This window comes from Phoca vitulina, unplaced genomic scaffold (assembly GCF_004348235.1).
Source record: "Phoca vitulina isolate PV1807 unplaced genomic scaffold, GSC_HSeal_1.0 scaffold13, whole genome shotgun sequence".
Lineage (NCBI taxonomy): Eukaryota > Metazoa > Chordata > Mammalia > Carnivora > Phocidae > Phoca > Phoca vitulina.
In genome coordinates this window covers 4,725,969-4,744,141 of record NW_022589716.1, presented here as the reverse complement: position 1 = coordinate 4,744,141, position 18,173 = coordinate 4,725,969, and the positions used below count along the sequence as shown (strand labels likewise).

The 18,173-nt window shown below is 41.5% G+C and overlaps 1 protein-coding gene across 2 annotated transcripts in view; it reads right to left on the bottom strand.

Annotated features, from left to right (window-relative positions):
• The window catches only part of SACM1L (SAC1 like phosphatidylinositide phosphatase), a 59,121-nt gene that overhangs the window by 35,874 nt on the left and 5,074 nt on the right, over window positions 1-18,173 (bottom strand). The window contains exons 2-4 of one of the 2 annotated variants that reach the window (XM_032412577.1): window positions 4,350-4,447; window positions 1,686-1,760; window positions 309-436 (exon numbers count right to left, since the gene is read on the bottom strand). In XM_032412577.1, the coding sequence (XP_032268468.1) occupies window positions 309-436; window positions 1,686-1,760; window positions 4,350-4,447 (301 nt within the window). Of the gene's footprint in view, window positions 1-308; window positions 437-1,685; window positions 1,761-4,349; window positions 4,448-18,173 lie in introns of those variants that run through there. The other variant, XM_032412578.1, reaches the window with a different exon arrangement.

Sequence of the window (18,173 nt, the reverse complement as noted above, 5' to 3'; positions counted from 1 at the left end):
GTTGAAATCATTAGGCTTAAAAGAAATCCGTCCAGGGCGCCTGGGTGGCTCAGATGGTTAAGCATCTGCCTTCGGCTCAGGTCATGATCCCAGGGTCCTGGGATCGAGTCCCGCATCGGGCTCTCTGCTCCTTGGGAGCCTGCTTCTCCCTCTGCTTCTCTCTCTCTCTGTCTCTCATGAATAAATAAATAAAATCTTTAAAAAAAAAAAAAAAAAGAAATCCATCCAACCTTCGTTCTGCCGCCCCAGCTGCCGCCCCCATGGGACTGCGTCAGCTTTTGTGATTAATAAGTGATTCCAGTTCTTACCTGAATATCAGTTAAGTGCAACATCGTCTTCTTATAAGAAAGGATGTCAAAATCTGCTGCTTTCCAGATTACGTGATTGAAAAATTCACCTATTTTTGTCTTTTTGGTAATAACAATTAGATAATTACCTGCAAAAAGCAAAGCCACACACAACATAAATATAAAAGAGGCAACTCTAAAACCAACAGTAGCACTTGGCACCGTTTAAGCTCCAAAGGCAGCAGAGTGAGACCGCACGGTGCCGTACAGATAAAAGGCCCATGACTTTTTTTTAAAGGAAACCTTAGGATTTATGAATAGAAAGAATAGCGCATTATTTAGAAAAGTTCCTACTGAAAGGTCAAATCTTTTCTCAAAAAAACAAAAGCAAAAGCAGTGATCTTAGCAGATGCAAAGTAAAGCCAGAAAATGCTTCTTTCTCTCTCCTGCCATCCCCAAGGCACACAGGCCTCTGCTAATGCATTTCCCAGCATGTAGCTTAGAGCATCATCATGTGTCATGAGATCTGACCACTGCGGGAGAGGTAATGTCCCGTCTACGCCACCCCTATGGCCTCCATGTCATTTTAAGTGGTAGAGAAATGTGCTGGGGCAGTATAACTAACTGGTCACCACAACTCCGCAATCACAAAGATGAACTGTCCAGAATTAAGAAGGCATCACAGTACTATGAATAATACCCCAACCGTGATCCTAGCTGCCGCCGCCTCCCACAAATAAAACAGGGTAAGCCTTTACCACTAAATTAATTCTTAAGCTCCATTCAAGGCTCTACCCACAAGTGCCCTTCCTGGAAGTCTCCCTACGTACACCTCTCTCCTGGAACTTGTCACACCGTACTACAGTGATTTACTACTTAAATGCATCTTTCACTAGATTGTAAACCGCAGGGGAAAAAAAGGGCCTGGCATCTTCCATAACTCAGCATCTAGCACACTGCCTGATATTACAGGAATTTTTTTAAGTTCAATGAAATGAAATCTAGATAAACAAAATCACCTTCCTAATAATTCAGAACCAGGTAACATTCTCTAAGACGCACCAGGTTATATTCAACCTCAATATGGGGCTGACGGTATAGAATACTCTGGGTCATCAGTGCATTAAAATGTTTTTTTAAATACTCTTAGAATTTATGAAGAAATGTCTAGTTGACTAGAGATTTCAGTTGAAATAAAACCAAAAACCAAACTTTTTTCAACAGAACCTCAGGCTGATAGATTTTACCACTTGTCATTTGGAGTATGTCACTTTTAGAAATTAGTGACAAATATCTAACCTACAGTTACTGCCTCAAGCATGATAGGAAGTATGCCTTCATTTTATACTGTGTCGTTTTCATTACCTTCTTTGCCCATCTTAGCTTATTTTTTCTTACCTGCCACCAGATGGATTGTGCCCAGTATACCGAATATTGGTCTTGTAACAGCTGAAGGAGGAATATCTTTCTTGACTTTAAAAGAAAAAAAAAAAAAGGAAAAGAAAAATCACATAGAAAAAGCTCACTGATACAAAAGGAGATTTAGTTTGACTTCCGTAGTTACTTGAAAATCAATATGCATGATTTGTTCTAAGAAAGCAATAGTCCTTCATCTAGTGCTAGACCTCCATTTTGGCAAAATATAAAATAAAGATGTCCATGTGACATATAAAGGCCTCTGCCTGTCTAGAATAAGGTGCCCAAAGTAACATGCTTCAGCATCCTCATCAAGTAAATCGTGGGATACTTCTATGGTCATTTTTCAACCACATTTATTCAACCTCTTGCCAGAAACTAAGTCCGCATCTATTTCAGAGAATTAGAAAGTTAATGGGGAGGAGGGCATGAATTTAATACCAACATGCAACTAAGGAAACACAAACAGAGACTTGCCCATCCACCTCTACAAATGTGGGAAATGGAGGCAAGACCCAAGGGATGAGGGAGGAAGGAAACGCAGGTGTGCAGGGAGGCACCACCATTAACCTTGACTTTACCAATAATGCCCTTAATAATAAAAAAGTATCTTTGATTATAGGGTTCATTTCACAATTGTTAAACTTTAAGTCAATGTGTTTCACAAAACACCTTCTGTAGAACTCTAGGGAATAATGCCCCAAAGTGGGGAGGGTAGGAGTCCTCATCAAATGAGCTGATTTTGCTACAGACACCCACATCACCTCTCTTCCCTCTCCCGGAGTCACAAGGCATGGACCTCCCGAAGAGCCTACAGGGCAACAAAGCTGCTCCATGGTTTCATTCACGGCTCCCAGGCTTATGTGGCTATATAATTTTTCTTTCACAGTTTAATTACCATCCTAGAACTCATTTTGAAACGCTGCTGTCAATCCAAGTCCGGTTTCTTAAAGGCAGTCCTGTTATTCTGAATAAAGTAATTCCGAATAAGGTCTGAAGTTCACTTTTGTTTCTCTCAGTGGTTCAATTTACTTAGCAATGCTATGCCACAATTAACGAACATGACAAATGGGAATGCCAGCGCAGTGAAAAGCTTAGAGAAAATCCTGAATATACCGAGATCATCTGATAAAAATGTACTAAAATATCAGTCCCCATCCCAAAAAAAAAAAAACTTAAATGTACTATTTATTGATGGAGCTCTAAGTTACATTAACTGGAGTATAATAACAATAAAACTGATAATTCCTAAGAACACACGTTAGTTTTTCATGGAAGGAAAAAAAAAATCCCTCTTTCCGTGGCAATGGTCTGCATTCCCAACGGCTAAAAAAAAACCAAAAAAAACTAGCAGAGCAACTGTGAGTGAGTCAGCCCCTCATCACCACTGGCTTCAGGTCAAAGTATCTCTTCATGTGTCCACTGAGGACTACTTGGTGTCCTTTTTACATCCAAACTATTGGTGACCTTTAGCACTGTCGCCTCTAGTGGGTCTGCAATCTCTACCTACAAGTAAGTATCACTGAAAGGCCAAAAATAATTGAAAACACATCCATGCTAAAGCTTTTATAAGACACTAAGTTGTATCAACACGGTCTAAAGCAGTAGTGTTACTAGACTTTAGAAGTGCCCTAACATTGGTTAAAACCAACCAGCTATCTTGAGAGAGCAGCCACCAAGCAACAGACACAGGAAATGCCAAATTATCAAACCAAAACAGCCCTCTAATTCCATTTGGTCAGAGGAAAACTATATGGTACTTACCAGAATAAGCAGGTAACTAAGAAAATAGAAATTTACAGCCATCTCTTTCTTATATTTTACTATCCTATTCAAAATATTTTCATATTTCACTTTATCCATTCAGAGGGTATTTACATTTACTGAATTCCTACTCTGTGGTTACTCAAATACTGTACTTAAATACAGAGAACTCTGTCTAGAGGGGAATATTTAAACACATGAAATATGAAATTCTAAATGTGATATCATGTGGTATATTAATTTATCACCACAATTATTTCACATCTAATCAGAAATCAGTGTTCCATATGATTGGGAAAAAAATTGTTTTTTACACCCCTGAGAAGCAAAACCGAAATACAACTGGAGAGACAGACAACATATAGACAAATAAAGCTTAGGAACATTATTTGCCTACAACACAAGTTTTAGTCAGTGATACACACATATATATGTGTGTGTGTGTGTGTATATATATAATTTTTCATTTATTAAATTACCCTGTCATGAATATTTTCAAAAACTAAAGCTGCTGTTAAAATTCCACACACTTAATGCTCAAACAACTTTCTCACCCTCAAATACCTTAAGTCTCACAGCTAGAAAGGAACTGACCTCAATAAAACCGATCCTGTTAAAGTACAGATAAGGGAAGAAATAAAGAAATAATTATGTTTTTAAATCCTTACAGATAGTAAAAATTTCAAGATCATTCCTCCTTTTCAGAATAAGGAGGAAGCATAAAACGAATGCATAACAATCAAATGAGGTGGCAGGAATTCAAAGTTATAAGACAGACTCAGAGAGCCACACACAGATATACCCCCGGTCGTTTATTTTAATTACTGCAACTGCGGTACAGAGTCTGTCTCGAGGCCGCTTCTGCCCCCGGATGAGAAATACCTGACAGGGTAACTTCTGTGGACACGCGGTCGATGACAAGTACGTCATCCGCTCCATCATCACAAGCTTCCACATAAAATTTTTCAGGTGTGACATGCCTAAGAAGAAATTAAAAACTATAAATAACCACAGCAGATGAAATGCAGGCTTCTAAAAAAACAATAACAAAAAACACAAACCTATTTATTTTAACAGCCTCAGCAGTGCTTAAATTTGACATCACATTGATTGCCCAGCTACTGAATAGGTGTTTTGCTGTCCTGACACATTCACTGCAACTGTTTTCACTGGTATATTATGCTCACAAGGTTTGCTGTAAAACCAGTTTGACTTACACAAGAAAATCATAATAAATTCTAACTTATTACATTCAACATAGTGCAGAATGTAGATAGTAGTCAGGAACCCGGTCTACAGAACCAGGCTAATTGGGCTGTGTGAACTTAGGCAAATTACTCATCCTCTCTGTTCTTCAGTTCCCTTATTCATAAAACAGAGATAATATCAGAAATCAAACAACATTGTCGTGGGGATAAAATAAGCTCATTTTTGATAGGCCCTTAGAATAACATCTGACACATAGTAAAGAAGATATATTAGCTAAAAGTACAAGAAATACATTTTAAATAAAACATTTCCAGGAAACTGTTTAAAATAAACTACTTTAGGAAAGGCACCTCGGTGGCTCAGTTGGCTAAACATTTGCCTTCGGCTCAGGTCATGATCTCTTGGTCCTGGGGTCTAGCCCGCATCAGGCTCTCTGCTCAGCGAGGAGTCTGCTTCTGCCTCTCACTCTGCCCGCCACTCCCCCCTGCTTGATGCCCTCTATAAAATAAATAAATAAAATCTTAAAAAAAAAATAAACTACTTTAACATTTGGGCATTTTTGTTTTTGTTGTTAGAATGCCATATAAAAAAAAAATGAGAATGAGGAAAAAAAAACTTCTCATTCTGCAAAATAAGAAATAAAGGGGGTAAAATCAGGATTGGGACAGACTACTCAGAGCAGATGCAACTTTGTAACCAGAGTCCAACAAAAACCACACTTTGCGGCTCCTCAGGAGAACACCAGGATAACTCAGGGATAACCCAGGCAAGCGAGCCGGGTGCTGGAGGTCAGGGGCTGCCTCGGGAAACAGTAACCCCTCCCACAAACAATACAGTGAAAACAATGCAGGAGGACGTACAACCGTCCAGGAGCTGACCAGGCCTGGCGAAGGAACCAGTTTTCTTTCTGTGCGGTGTTCTGTTTTGTTTTGTTTGTATTTTCCAGGAACTAATCTTTATTGCCTTAAGCCTCATTTGAAAGAATTTCCATCTGTGTAGCAGCCAATGTGAGGGCTTTGTCCTTTCCTATTTTAAACTCTACTTCCTCTATTCCACTGGCCCTGCCTGTGAAAAATCTTAAACAAACCCACACGGCCATCACCGACACCATTTCCTACACACGATGGTGTTTAGGCTACCTGGCATTACAGGACCAAGTCCTGCAGCAGGCCAGACCGTACTGTACTTTCTGACTACAAGCTCTCAACTTTTAAGGATCCAAATGCAACTTACACCCTGTTATGGTTCATCTGTAACCAACTTTTTAATATTAGGCTAGTTTCCTCCAGGGGCGCGGGGCGGAGGGGGGGGGGGGGAGTTGCTAAGAGAATGAAAAGCAATCCATTTTAATACAAATCAAGCAGAATACAACAAAGACAAATCTGCTTTAAATATGGGGGTCTTCAACTCAAACCAAATACAAGAGTTCATTCCTGTTTACAATGCCGAGTAGCATTCCAGTAAATATATCACCATCTGTTTATCCATTCACTTGTTGATGGACATCGGAGCTGCTTCCAGTTTGAGATATTACGAATAAAGGTTCTGTGAACTTTCTTGTACAAGTCTAAGGTAGACACACCCCTTCATTTCTCCTGGGTGACTACCTAGAGGTGGAAAGGCTGATCTCACGGGAGTTGTATGTTTCACTTGTACAGAGGGGGAAAGGGCAGGGTTGCTGGCACACGGAAACTTTCCGGGGTGACAGAGGTGTTCATTATCTTGATACTGGTGATGGTTTTGTGGGTGTAGAAAAACGTCAAGGGACGCCTGGGTGGCTCAGTCGTTAGGCATCTGCCTTCGGCAAGGGTCGTGATCCCGGGGTCCTGGGATGGAGTCCCGCATCGGGCTCCCTGCTCAGTGGGGAGCCTGCTTCTCCCTCTCCCTCTGCTGCTCCCCCCACTAGTGCTCTCTCTGACAAATAAATAAATAAATAAATCTAAAAAAAAAAACCGTCAAAATGTGTAATACTACTGTACCCTTGAAATACGTGGAGTTTACTGTCTGCCCAATATACTTCCAATAAAGCTATTTTTTTTTTAAAGTGAGAGGTCCTGAAACCAACTAAAAGGAATAAAGCAAATTTCCAGACAATCTACTCATAGGGTAGTTATCTCTAGTCTTAGATCATGAAAACAAAACAAAACCAAATCAACATGCCAGTCCTTGTCTGCAGATGTGTGCAAGCATAAACTGCTAAGAGTGAGTCAATACATTTACTGAAGGCTAACCATGTGTGAAGCATTACACAAGCATTAGGGGACTGGAAGGTAGGGGAGAGAGAAAAAAATAACAAACAGGAAAAAAATTTCAATAAAAAACAGACCTCAAAAACAAGACTTCTTTATGAAATCAATAAAAGCTTTCAAAGAAAGCGCTGTCTCCAAAGCAGAAGCCATTCTGACAAGCCCCCTCCTGAGAGCCCCCCCCCACCCCCGCATCTCATACACGCCGTGTGCGCGGGTCTGCGCAGATAGAGCACAGATGCCCCACGGCATTCTCTGAGGCTTAAACAGGCTTAGGACCTGAAAGGGTGCCCATGGCTGGTGCTACATCAGAACATCCTGTCCCACCTCTGATGTCTGGAGAAACTCCAGGAGTTCTTTTCACAAGGTTCAAATGAATCTCTCCTCCGTTCTCTTCTAAAATAATGATTACAGCATTGCTAAGGAGCAGTCCATTACCAATGCTGCTTCAGTGTTAAGTCAACTCCCAAAGACTTGTGCTGGGCCCCTGTAGGCCAAAGCAACCACCCAGAATCACGGTCAATCAACAAACACATGGGGGCCTTGTTTAGATGGGAAATCAAAACTGATGGTTAGGGTCTGAAGCCAACGGCCAAGAAAGAATTCTTGAGACGTCTTTGGTGCAAAAAGGTGGTTTTATTAAAGCCCGGGGACAGGACCTGTGGGCAGAAAGAGGTGCACTGGGGTGGTGAGGAGTGGCCCGTTACATACTTCCAAGTTGGGGGGGGTTAGGGATAAGCCTCCCAGGTATTCCGGCAACAGGTTCCAGGATCCTGAAGGGGCTAGCTATTGTTGGGAAAGGTCGTCTATTATTGTTTAGTAAACCCTCAGTCATGAGAACCTTCAGATGTATATTGGTGGGTCATACGATTGGAGGATGCATCTTTGGTGGGGCGGGGGGGGGGGGGGTCAGAGATAAAGGGCCACATTTAGGCAAGAGGCTTGGAACCTGAGCAAGGCAAAGGGCTCACAGCGACCACCAAGCTGAATGCAAAGAAGCAATGCAAACAAGTTTATCAAACAACCCACCTAGAAATAGCCATAGGGCTTTACTAACCAATGAGCTACTTACAACCAGGCACAGTGATGTCCCCATGCTCCCTCACTCCACCCTCACCCCTGCCTCCTGGCAAACAGCTTCTCCTCTGCTGTCCTGTCTGCCGCTCCCCTGCTGTTTATTCAATAAACTTCTATCTCGGGGCGCCTGGGTGGCTCAGTCATTAAGCGTCTGCCTTCGGCTCAGGTCATGATCCCAGGGTCCTGGGATCGAGCCCCTCATCGGGCTCCCTGTTAGTGAGAAGCCTGCTTCTCCCTCTCCCACTCCCTCTGCTTGTGTTCCCTCTCTCACTGTGTCTCTGTCAAATAAATAAATAAAATCTTAAAATAAATAAATAAATAAACTTCTATCTCTTTTGTTCTGCCTTGGGTGAATTCTTTCACTGCCCCCCTCCTGCCAGCCCCACCCGATGGGGACACCCCATAATCTCAGCCCTTCATTAAGCCTGGGGATGAGAATGCTTACCCTAACTATTTCATAGACAGCAGTAATTAAATGAGCATTTATGAAGTACTTTTGCAAAGAATAAAAGGTCTGCCTCATAGGTGTGGTAACTTTTTATCATTAACAAAAACATCCTTTAACAGAGAAGGGAGAAGTTGCAAATTTTCATGAAAGGACCAGAAAAGTTACTTAATTTAATTCACATTTTAAAGAAATAATACAATGGAAGGTTCTGATATCTTTGCCACATGGGCCACCTCTGAACAATTTGGTTTTGATAGGAAGATACTGGAATCAAACTATATCTTCTAAATATATATCCCCAAAGATCAAGACCATATAAAACAGAGTTCTGATTTATCAAAAATATTCCAGAATAATACAGAATGTGAATAAAAATTATGAATGAATGTCTTTCTTGATTTATTTGTAAATATGACTCTATAACAAGAAAAAAGCTTTTAGTACAAAAGACAATGTTAGCTTTAAGAAGCCTGCATGAAATGCTGGTTACACCTTGCTACTTCTTCCAGCAATCATTTTTACTCTGCATAGTCAAAAGTTGAACAATGAGGGGCGCCTGGGTGGCTCAGTCGGTTAAATGTCTGCCTTCGGATCAGGTCATAATCTCAGGGTCCTGGGATCGAGCCCCACATCGGGCTCCCCGCTTAGCGGGTAGTCTGCCTCTCCCTCTCTCTGCCCATGCTCTCTTTCTCTCTCAAATAAATAAATAAAATCTTAAAAAAAAAAGATTAAAAAAAAAAGTCTGAACAATTAAACCACAGACAGAATGTGCTGGAAATTAAATTGTATCGTCGAAGTGACTATGGTAGACTGCATTCTAGATAGAGATGTCCCCGCAAGATCCCCATCTCCTGATTACTCATTCAATCTAGGTACTGCCCTGCAGATGGAATTAAGGTTACTAATCAACTGGCCTTAAAGCAGGATGACCTTAGGTAGTCGGGGTGGGCCCCAATGGAATCATATGCATCACAGGAGCCCATAAAAGCAGAAGGAAAGGAGAGCTAGTCAGAGAGGTGCAGCAGAAGGGCAACGGGAAACTTCTGGTATGAGACGGATCTGATAAGCTGCTGACGGCTCCTGAGATGTTGGGGCCACATGCAAGGACAGGAGAGAGGCTTCTAGAAACTAAGAGTGGCCCCATGCTGACAGCCAGCAAGAAAACAGGGACCTCAATCCCACAACCACAGCAACTGTATATGGCCAACACCCTGAATGAGCTTGTAAGAGGATTCTTCCCCCAGCCTTCAGTGTGGAATGCAGCCCTGCTGATACCCTGATTTCAGCCCACTGAGGCCCGTGTTGGACTTCTGACCTGCAGAAGGTCTGAGATAACCCAGCTGTCTTGTTCTAAGTCCCTCAGTTTATGGTCATTTGGTACAGCAGCAACAGAAAACTGACACAGGGATCAAATCCCCTGGAGAATGAACTACCCTCACATTAATCCCCCGCCAAAACCCAATCCACAGATACGATATCTTCCTGACACTAAAGCAATGAGATGCTTCCCTCAGTGGAATTTTTTGATACCTGGTGTTTGGGCCTCTAAGTGAGAAACCTTTTTTAAACCACTTTTAATGGAAAGTTTGTAATTTTAATTTTATTAAACCAAAGCCTCTCCTCATTAATCTCAATATAAGGAACCATGTTTTCTTGACTAGGGTCTATTCTGAACACACCGATGTCTGTGGCATCCCATGAAAACATGACGGTGTCTTCAAGTTCTAGAAATAGAGTATGCTGGAAAAGTTACAGCTTTGTACAGAGCTGGTTTGAAGCCCAGCCCCACGAGTCCCTGAACAAACCACTGAAATTCCGGGCCCAGCTCTCTCCACCGGAGACAGCTGAGAGAACACACGCACCATACCAGCACCAAGAAGAGACTCTGAGAAATGGCAGCATTATCACTTTACTGAAAGACCTCAGACCACTGTGGGTTCTGTTTTTTAACTCTTGTGCCGTTTTTAGTCTCCTGACAAAGCCATCGCCTGGGTTCCTACTCAAGTGCTTCAGTTTTACGTCTGAAACAAGGCCTGAGGAAGGCTACACAATTGTGACCACAGTGTGAAGTCCCTGGGTGTTACTGTATCCGTGTTCTTCATCTTGCTCAGGGGCCAATGCTCCTCTCCGTTCACAGGCTGTATTTGGGGGGACAGGGTTAGCACAGTTCTCCACGTGAATGAATGGTGTGTCACTTCTTTAATAACCAATGCTACTTTTCATACAAAAAGATGACTAATCAACATACAATCTCAGAAATCAAATTCCTCCACTTTTTAATACAATGCACAAAACACAGAGCTTGCAGCTCAACAAACAGCCAGTAGAAAAAGGCATACTGTTTTCCCTCAGTGGCTCACCCTCTTACACTTTGACTACCTTTATCTCTTTTTTTCTTTGAAGATTTTATTTATTTATTTGAGACAGCGAGAGAGAGAGAACACATAAGCAGGGAGAGCGGCAGAGGGAGAGGGAGCAGAAGACTCCCCACTGAGCAGGGAGCCCCACGTAGGGCTCAATCCCAGAACCCTGGGACCTGAACCAAAAGCAGACGCCCAACCAACTGAGCCACCCAGGTGCCCCTGACTACCTTTATCTATATAAATGCATTTAAGCTTTTCACTTGTAAAACTTCTATAATGAAAATAAATTATTTGAATGAAATCAATCAACTGAAAAGTCACACTTGTTTCCATATATAAGTTGCGGTGTGTAACCTAACAGATACCTTTCAGTTACTGATAAAGTATTCACTGTAAAATCCAGTGTTTATAAGAGTAGAAAAGTCTCCTATTAAAAATTTATATATATATGTATATATACAAAGTTATATAAAACATGCACATATATATATCTTTTGACAACATATATGGAATAGGAGTACCTGGCTGGCTCAGTTGTTAGATCATGCAACTCTTGATCTCAGGGTTGTAAGTTTGAGCCCCATACTGGGTGTAGAGATGACTTAAAAAAATAAAAGGTTAGGGGCGCCTGGTTGGTTCAGTCATTTTCAAGCTTCTCACTCTTGATTTCAGCTCAGGTCATGATCTCAAGGTCATGAGATCGAGCCCCACATCAGGCTAGGTGCTGAGCATGGAGCCTGCTTAAGATTCTCCCTCCCTCTTTCTCTCCCTCTCCCGCTGCCCCTACCCACCTCTCTACCCCTACCTACACTCTCTCTCTCTAAAAATTAAATAAAATAATAAGCAAAAGTTTAAAAATATATATGAAATAAAAAGTATCCCTACGCTGAGAAAGTGTGGGAACACTGATAAAATACATACATCTTGGATTAAGACTTTCAATCATATACAAAAAAGTAGAGAGCTATAAAACTAAATCTTTACTAACTGTCATATTCCTGATAATCACAAAGTTAGTGACTTCACTAAGTCCTTAGAGTCCTAAAAATTATAAAGTTAGAACCTTAAATTTTCTTTTATAAGAAGGTGACACTTCAGGGGAGGGGGGTGGGAGAATGGGTTAGCGTGGTGATGGGTATTAAAGAGGGCACGTTCTGCATGGAGCACTGGGTGTTATACGCAAACAATGAATCATGGAACACTACATCAAAAACTAATGATGTAATGTGTGGTGATTAACATAACAATAAAAATTTTTTTAAAAAGGTGACACTTCTATTAACACTTCTAGTCTAGACAGACACATTTGAAATGAGAAGATCAACAAATTAAAATTTTAACTGAAGTAGAATGAAATGAATTTCCAAGACTAAACACCAACCACTAAAAAAAGCCCTGATATTCTTTCAGAACATGGAATCTGGGGGGTACCAACAGGTGCGTGCAGCACGTGGGGCAGACACTAGACATTCAAATGCAGGTCTGGAAGAGGGAGAGTGCTTGGAAATGGGCTGACTCACCAAGTCACCACAGAGACTCATCACCGGTGGGGTGAGAGCCAACAAAGCAAGCAGATTCCAGCAGCAGAATGCTGAGAAGCCTCAAGAACCAGAAGGAAAAGGTACTAAGGACTGGGGTAGGTAGGGGTGAGGTGGCTCACAGTCTGTGTAAGTCGCTCAGATCCCCACCAAACCTACAGCAGGCACCTGTCCCCCCGACCCTGGGATTTAATGCTTAGAACAGTTCAACAGAAGATGCTCTCTGGCCTCCAAACATCAGGCACAGCTGAGGACCAGGGAGAGAGCCAAGTGAAGTCGGGAGACAAAGAAGGTCTACTTAAAGACTGGAAAACTCATCCAACCCTCTTCCTCTGCCAGATTCCCAGAATGCTGGCAGCCCAGCTCACATCATGCCTCTCCCTGAGCCCTCACAGGAGCTTTGAATACCGTCTCTGAAGAAACTTGTTGTCCTGAAAGCAAAGACCAGCAACTGCTGACCTTTAGCTTCCCCCCTCAACATGAAAGAGTTGAGTTCCTGTGCAATCACTCTACACAAAGGCCACCAGTTGGTAAGTCCTGACCCACAAGCAGACCCTCCAATCAATTTTTAGTGCCTCCTTCCTCAACATGAAATGACAGTCAAGGATCACCAGATATTAGGAAAGGTTCCATCACATAAGAGAGTCCAAAACAAACAGAAAAACAACTCTGGATAAACAAACTATGCCAAGAACAGACTACAACTTCAAAACACATTTATAATTGATGGCCTCAGAGAGAAGACATTGCATTCATGAAATAAGAACAAGAAAAGCACATTTAGAAAGCAAGAACATATTCTTGGACTGAGAGCAGAAATAATAATTTGACTATTCAACAGAAAGACTGGATGATAAAACTGAAGAACTCTCCATGAGAACAGAATAAAAAGATAAGAGCTCTAAAACAGGAAAACACAGGAAGGAAGTGGGGGGGAGTGGGGGAAAGGGGGAAGGAGTGGGGAAGGGAGGGGGAAAGAGAGAAGAGCCTGATCCAGAATATTCAACATAAATTCAGCAGGAATTCCAAAAGAGCACACAAGAAAAAAGGAAAGAAAATATTTCAAAGAAATAGTGAAAAACAAAAACAAAACGGAAAACACACAGACACACTAAGCATTAAACTTCAAAACACCATACAAAGACAATCCTGAAGTTTCCAGAAAAAATAAAAAAATTAAAAAGAAGAAAGCAGCATTGAAATATTCAACAGTCACACTACTGGATTATCCAGCAACAACACACTGCATTATTCAACAGCAGGTCTTTAAAATTCTACAGGATAATAATTTCTAACTGAGAATTCTATCTTAACCACACTATCCAACAAGTGTGAGGATAGAATGAAAACACCTTCAGATGTACAACATCTCAAAAGATATCTTTCTTAGAAGGAAAAGTTTGTTTCACCAAAATGGAATAGATCAAGAGGTAGTCTGAGAATCCAAAACAGGACAGAAGTGGAAAAAAATTCTCCTGACGAAGGTATTGTCTGGGACCACAGCTATGCAACAGGCCTAAAGAAAAGCCAGTATGGATTGAAGCAGGGGGTACCGGGCTCCCAGAAGTAAATCTCAGAGAAGAAAATGAATTCAGTTACCCAAGGTGTTTCAGAGGAATTTTATTGCTGTCCCACAGACTGAAGATTCATTAGCAATAGGCACAGTTTTTAAAAAGTCATGCAAATAAAAAGATAAAAGGAACCTTTCAATTCCAGGAAAAGCAAAACATTTTTACGAGGAAATATACTACTGACTTCATTTGAACCCTATCTACATGAGCACAGCAATGTGAACACTGAATATCTTACTATAAATATACTGAGAGGAGAAGGGAGGAAAAGAGGGAGAGGTATAAAAGCTAAATTCTCATCCTCTGTAGGAAGTCATCAGATAACTAAAACTGAAAAAATGCAGGAAACAGCAGTACAAGCATGCTGTTCAGAAATGTGGAATAAAGGGGCATCTGGCTGGCTCAGTCGCTGGAGCATACGACTCTTGATACCGGGTTTTAAGTTCAAGCCCCATGCTGGGTACAGAGATCACTTAAAAAATAAAATCTTTAAAACAAAAAGAAAGAAAGAAAGAAAGAAAGAAATGTGGAGTAAAATACCAGAAGAAATTGCTTAACAAGTTGAAAGTCGATGTCCCTGGGACAGTAGGAATTGGGAGTGCAGAAGGGTGCTCTCTTTTATTATAAGCTCTGTGTACTGATGACTTTTAAACCATATACAGGTATTATATTAAAATAAAAATTAAGTTTTAAAAATGTGTTAAGGGGCGCCTGGGTGGTTCAGTTGGTTAAGCGTCTGCCTTTGGCTGAGGTCATGATTCTAAGGTCCAGGGATAAGCCTGGCCCTGCCCCGCGGGCTCCCTGCTCAGTGGGGAGTCTGCTTCTCCCTCTCCCTCCATTCACCCCCGTGCTCTCTCACTCTCTCCAATAATAAAATATTTTATAAATAAATACATAAATAATGTGTTAAAATAACAAAAACAAAAATAAGAGTAATTGTGGATCGAGATAGAGAATTCTAGCCCAACAAAGGCTCTAGGACGGTTGCTGGATCCTGCCTCTCAGAGCGATGCTGCTAGAATCCAAGTTGCTGGTGCTGCCACCAGCCTATTCTGATAATGCTACTGAAAACAGCTTAAGAATTGGAGCAATGAAGATATGAACAGTGACTGCCAGCTAATCAACATTTCTAAGAAGAGTCATGCTAAGTGAGGACTCAGAATCCCACTAATGATCACAGCAGGTGTCATCTCAACTCAGAGACATCTACACATCCCTTTGCGGTCTTCCTCTTCCCACCACTCTTTAATTGCCCTTAATATTGACCTGAAGTATATGTGCTTTACCCAGTAAATTGTATTCTGTAAGTTTTATGCTCCCCAGATTTCATTTCAAAACCTAGTGAAATTAACTTCAGCTCTCTAGCACTTACTATCAGAAACACCTGAGTAAACCATCCAGTGGTGTAATTTTTGCTGGTGTGCATGGTCTTATTGTTATTTTTGTTTGGGGAGCTTCACCAAATAGGCTACCAGGTCTCTGTAGACAAGGACTCTGCTTATCCATTCTCCTTGGTGTTTCTCACACAAGACGACTGCAGAAGCTCAATCACTATTCTTAGAGAATACAACATAATCAGTCAGCAAGTATCTACATTAAGCTGGGTTTTTTCTATGGCCCTTAACTAATGTTTTCTTTGGCTCAGTGACAGAGTTAAAAAGGATTTAAAAACTGTTTTCCTTTCTCCCAGCTAAGGAAAGATCTTGGCGGGTCAAACGTTAACCGGACTGGAGGGTATGGCGTAACTAACGAGAGGGCAAAGAGGGAATAGTTCTCTGATTAGAAAGTCTACAAAGTGTCACTGGTGCCAATTTCCGCCTGGAGCTTTTCAAAATTAACCAGCCAACAGGCTATACTGAATTCTCAACATAATAAATACATGGAAACCGAGACAGAAGCTTCAATGAGAACCAAAAATCTGGGAGAAAATCCTTTCTCTACAGCCAAAAGAATGGCCCTCAATTGCTGTGAAGTCTCTCATTTCATTAAACTCTCACATTACATTTTTTATGAAATAGATTTCAGAAGTTAAGACAAGGAGATTCCACCCAAGAAGATTATATGGTCATTAACTATGCTGTTGATATCAATCTCTGAAGTTCAAAATAATACTGTACAGTAAAAAGAGCTCTGGTCCTGTATAAACTGTCTGGCGAGGCTGTCCAAATCCAACAGGCATGAACCATGAACTCCAATGGAACAAGACTACTGCCTTGTTTCTCTCAACCCTGGGTTCTGCTTTCTGTTAAGAGGACACATATTCTGGAAGATACATCAAAATAGCAGAATACTTAAACAACAATCACTTCCTACTCTGACTGCTTTCATTTGGTTGACTATTTTGCTTTTATAGATTGCTGACCAAGTATGAGATAAAAAAGAAAATTCAGAGGACTAAGAGTTAAACTCAACACAGGCAATTCTATTATACTTAATAGAAATGCATTTAATCTGAGCCTGGGTGGCTCAGTCATTAAGCGTCTGCCTTTGACTTGGGTCATGATCCCTGGGTCCTGGGATCGAGCCCTGCATCGAGCCCTGCATCGGGCTCCCTGCTTGGCGGGAGGCCTGCTTCTCCCTCTCCCACTCCCCCTGCTTGTGTTCCTGCTCTCGCTATCTCTCTCTGTCAAATAAATAAAATCTTTAAAAAAAAAAAATACATTTAATATTATAGCCACCTGGGATTCACTAGCTCTTAAGAGTGCTTTTTTAAAAATTACCCTTGTCGGGGCGCCTGGGTGGCTCAGTTGGTTAAGCGTCTGCCTTCGGCTCGGGTCATGATCCCAGGGTCCTGGGATCAAGCCCCACATCGGGCTCCCTGCTCGGCGGGAAGCCTGCTTCTCCCTCTCCCACTCTCCCTGCTTGTGTTCCCTTTCTCGCTGTCTCTCTCTGTCAAATAAATGAATAAAATCTTAAAAAAAAAAATTACCCTTGTCAAATTTTAAGAAAAGCAATGTATTTAATTTTTTTCAGACTTGGCAATATGATTTTCTAGTGTCTAAAAACATCCCTTTCCCCCCCCCATGTAACATTTACATCTCTAGGCAACAACTAACCTCTTCAAAATCCTGTCCGATCCTGAGAGCAAAATTAACCCACTTCAAAAATATTACTATTTGCAGACCTCACGCCCATTATTATGAAAAACAAACAGAGAATAATGAGTGTTGGTAAGGATGTAGAGAAACTGGAATGCTGGGAGCTATTGGTGGGAATATAAAATGGTGTAGCCAGTGCAAGAAAACAGCATGGTAGTTCCTCAATAAAATTAAAAATAGCAGGGCGCCTGGGTGGCTCCATCGTTATGCGTTTGCCTTCGGCTCAGGTCATGATCCCAGGGTCCTGGGATCGAGCCCCGCATTGGGCTCCTTGCTCCGCGGGAAGCCTGCTTCTCCCTCTCCCACTCCCCTTGCTTGTGTTCCCTCTCTCACTGTGTCTCTCTCTGTCAAAAAATGAATAAAATCTTTAAAAAAAAAAAAATTAAAAATAGAATTACCTTATGATCCAGCAATTCCACCTCTGGGTATATGGTCAAAAGAATTGAAAGCGAGGTCTCAAAGAGATATTTATGCACCCATGCTCACAGTAGTATCATTCACAACAGCCAAAAAGGTGGAAGCAACCTAAGCACCCACTGACGGATGAACGGGTAAACAAAATGCTGTATACACAAAATGGAGCATTATTCAGCCTTAAAAAGGAAATTCTGACACATACTATAACGTGGATGAATTCTGAGTATATTATGCTAGGTGGAAATAAGCCAGTCACAAAGGGACAAACACTGGATGATTCCACTTCTATGACATACTTAAAGGAGTCAAATTCACAGAGAAAGAGAGTAGAGGGCGCCTGGGTGGCTCAGTCGTTAAGTGTCTGCCTTCGGCTCAGGTCACGATCCCGGGGTCCTGGGACGGAGCCCCACATCGGGCTCCCTGCTCGGCGGGGGGTCTGCTTCTCCCTCTCTCACTCCCCCTGCTTGTGTTCCTGCTCTCGCTGTCTCTCTATCAAATAAATAAAAATAAAATCTTAAAAAAAAAGAAAAGAAAAGAAAGTAGAATGGTGACTGCTGAGGACTAGGGGGAGGAGGAATGACTCTAGTCACAAAACTCTGGCAAAAACATGTATCCTCAAAAATCTTACATAAGAATTAAATCAAAGTCTTAATAAACCTATCCTACCTCTGGTTCAAAACATACAGGAATAACATTATACTAGACCTGGCTAGCAAAAAGTAAACACTCAGACAGTAAA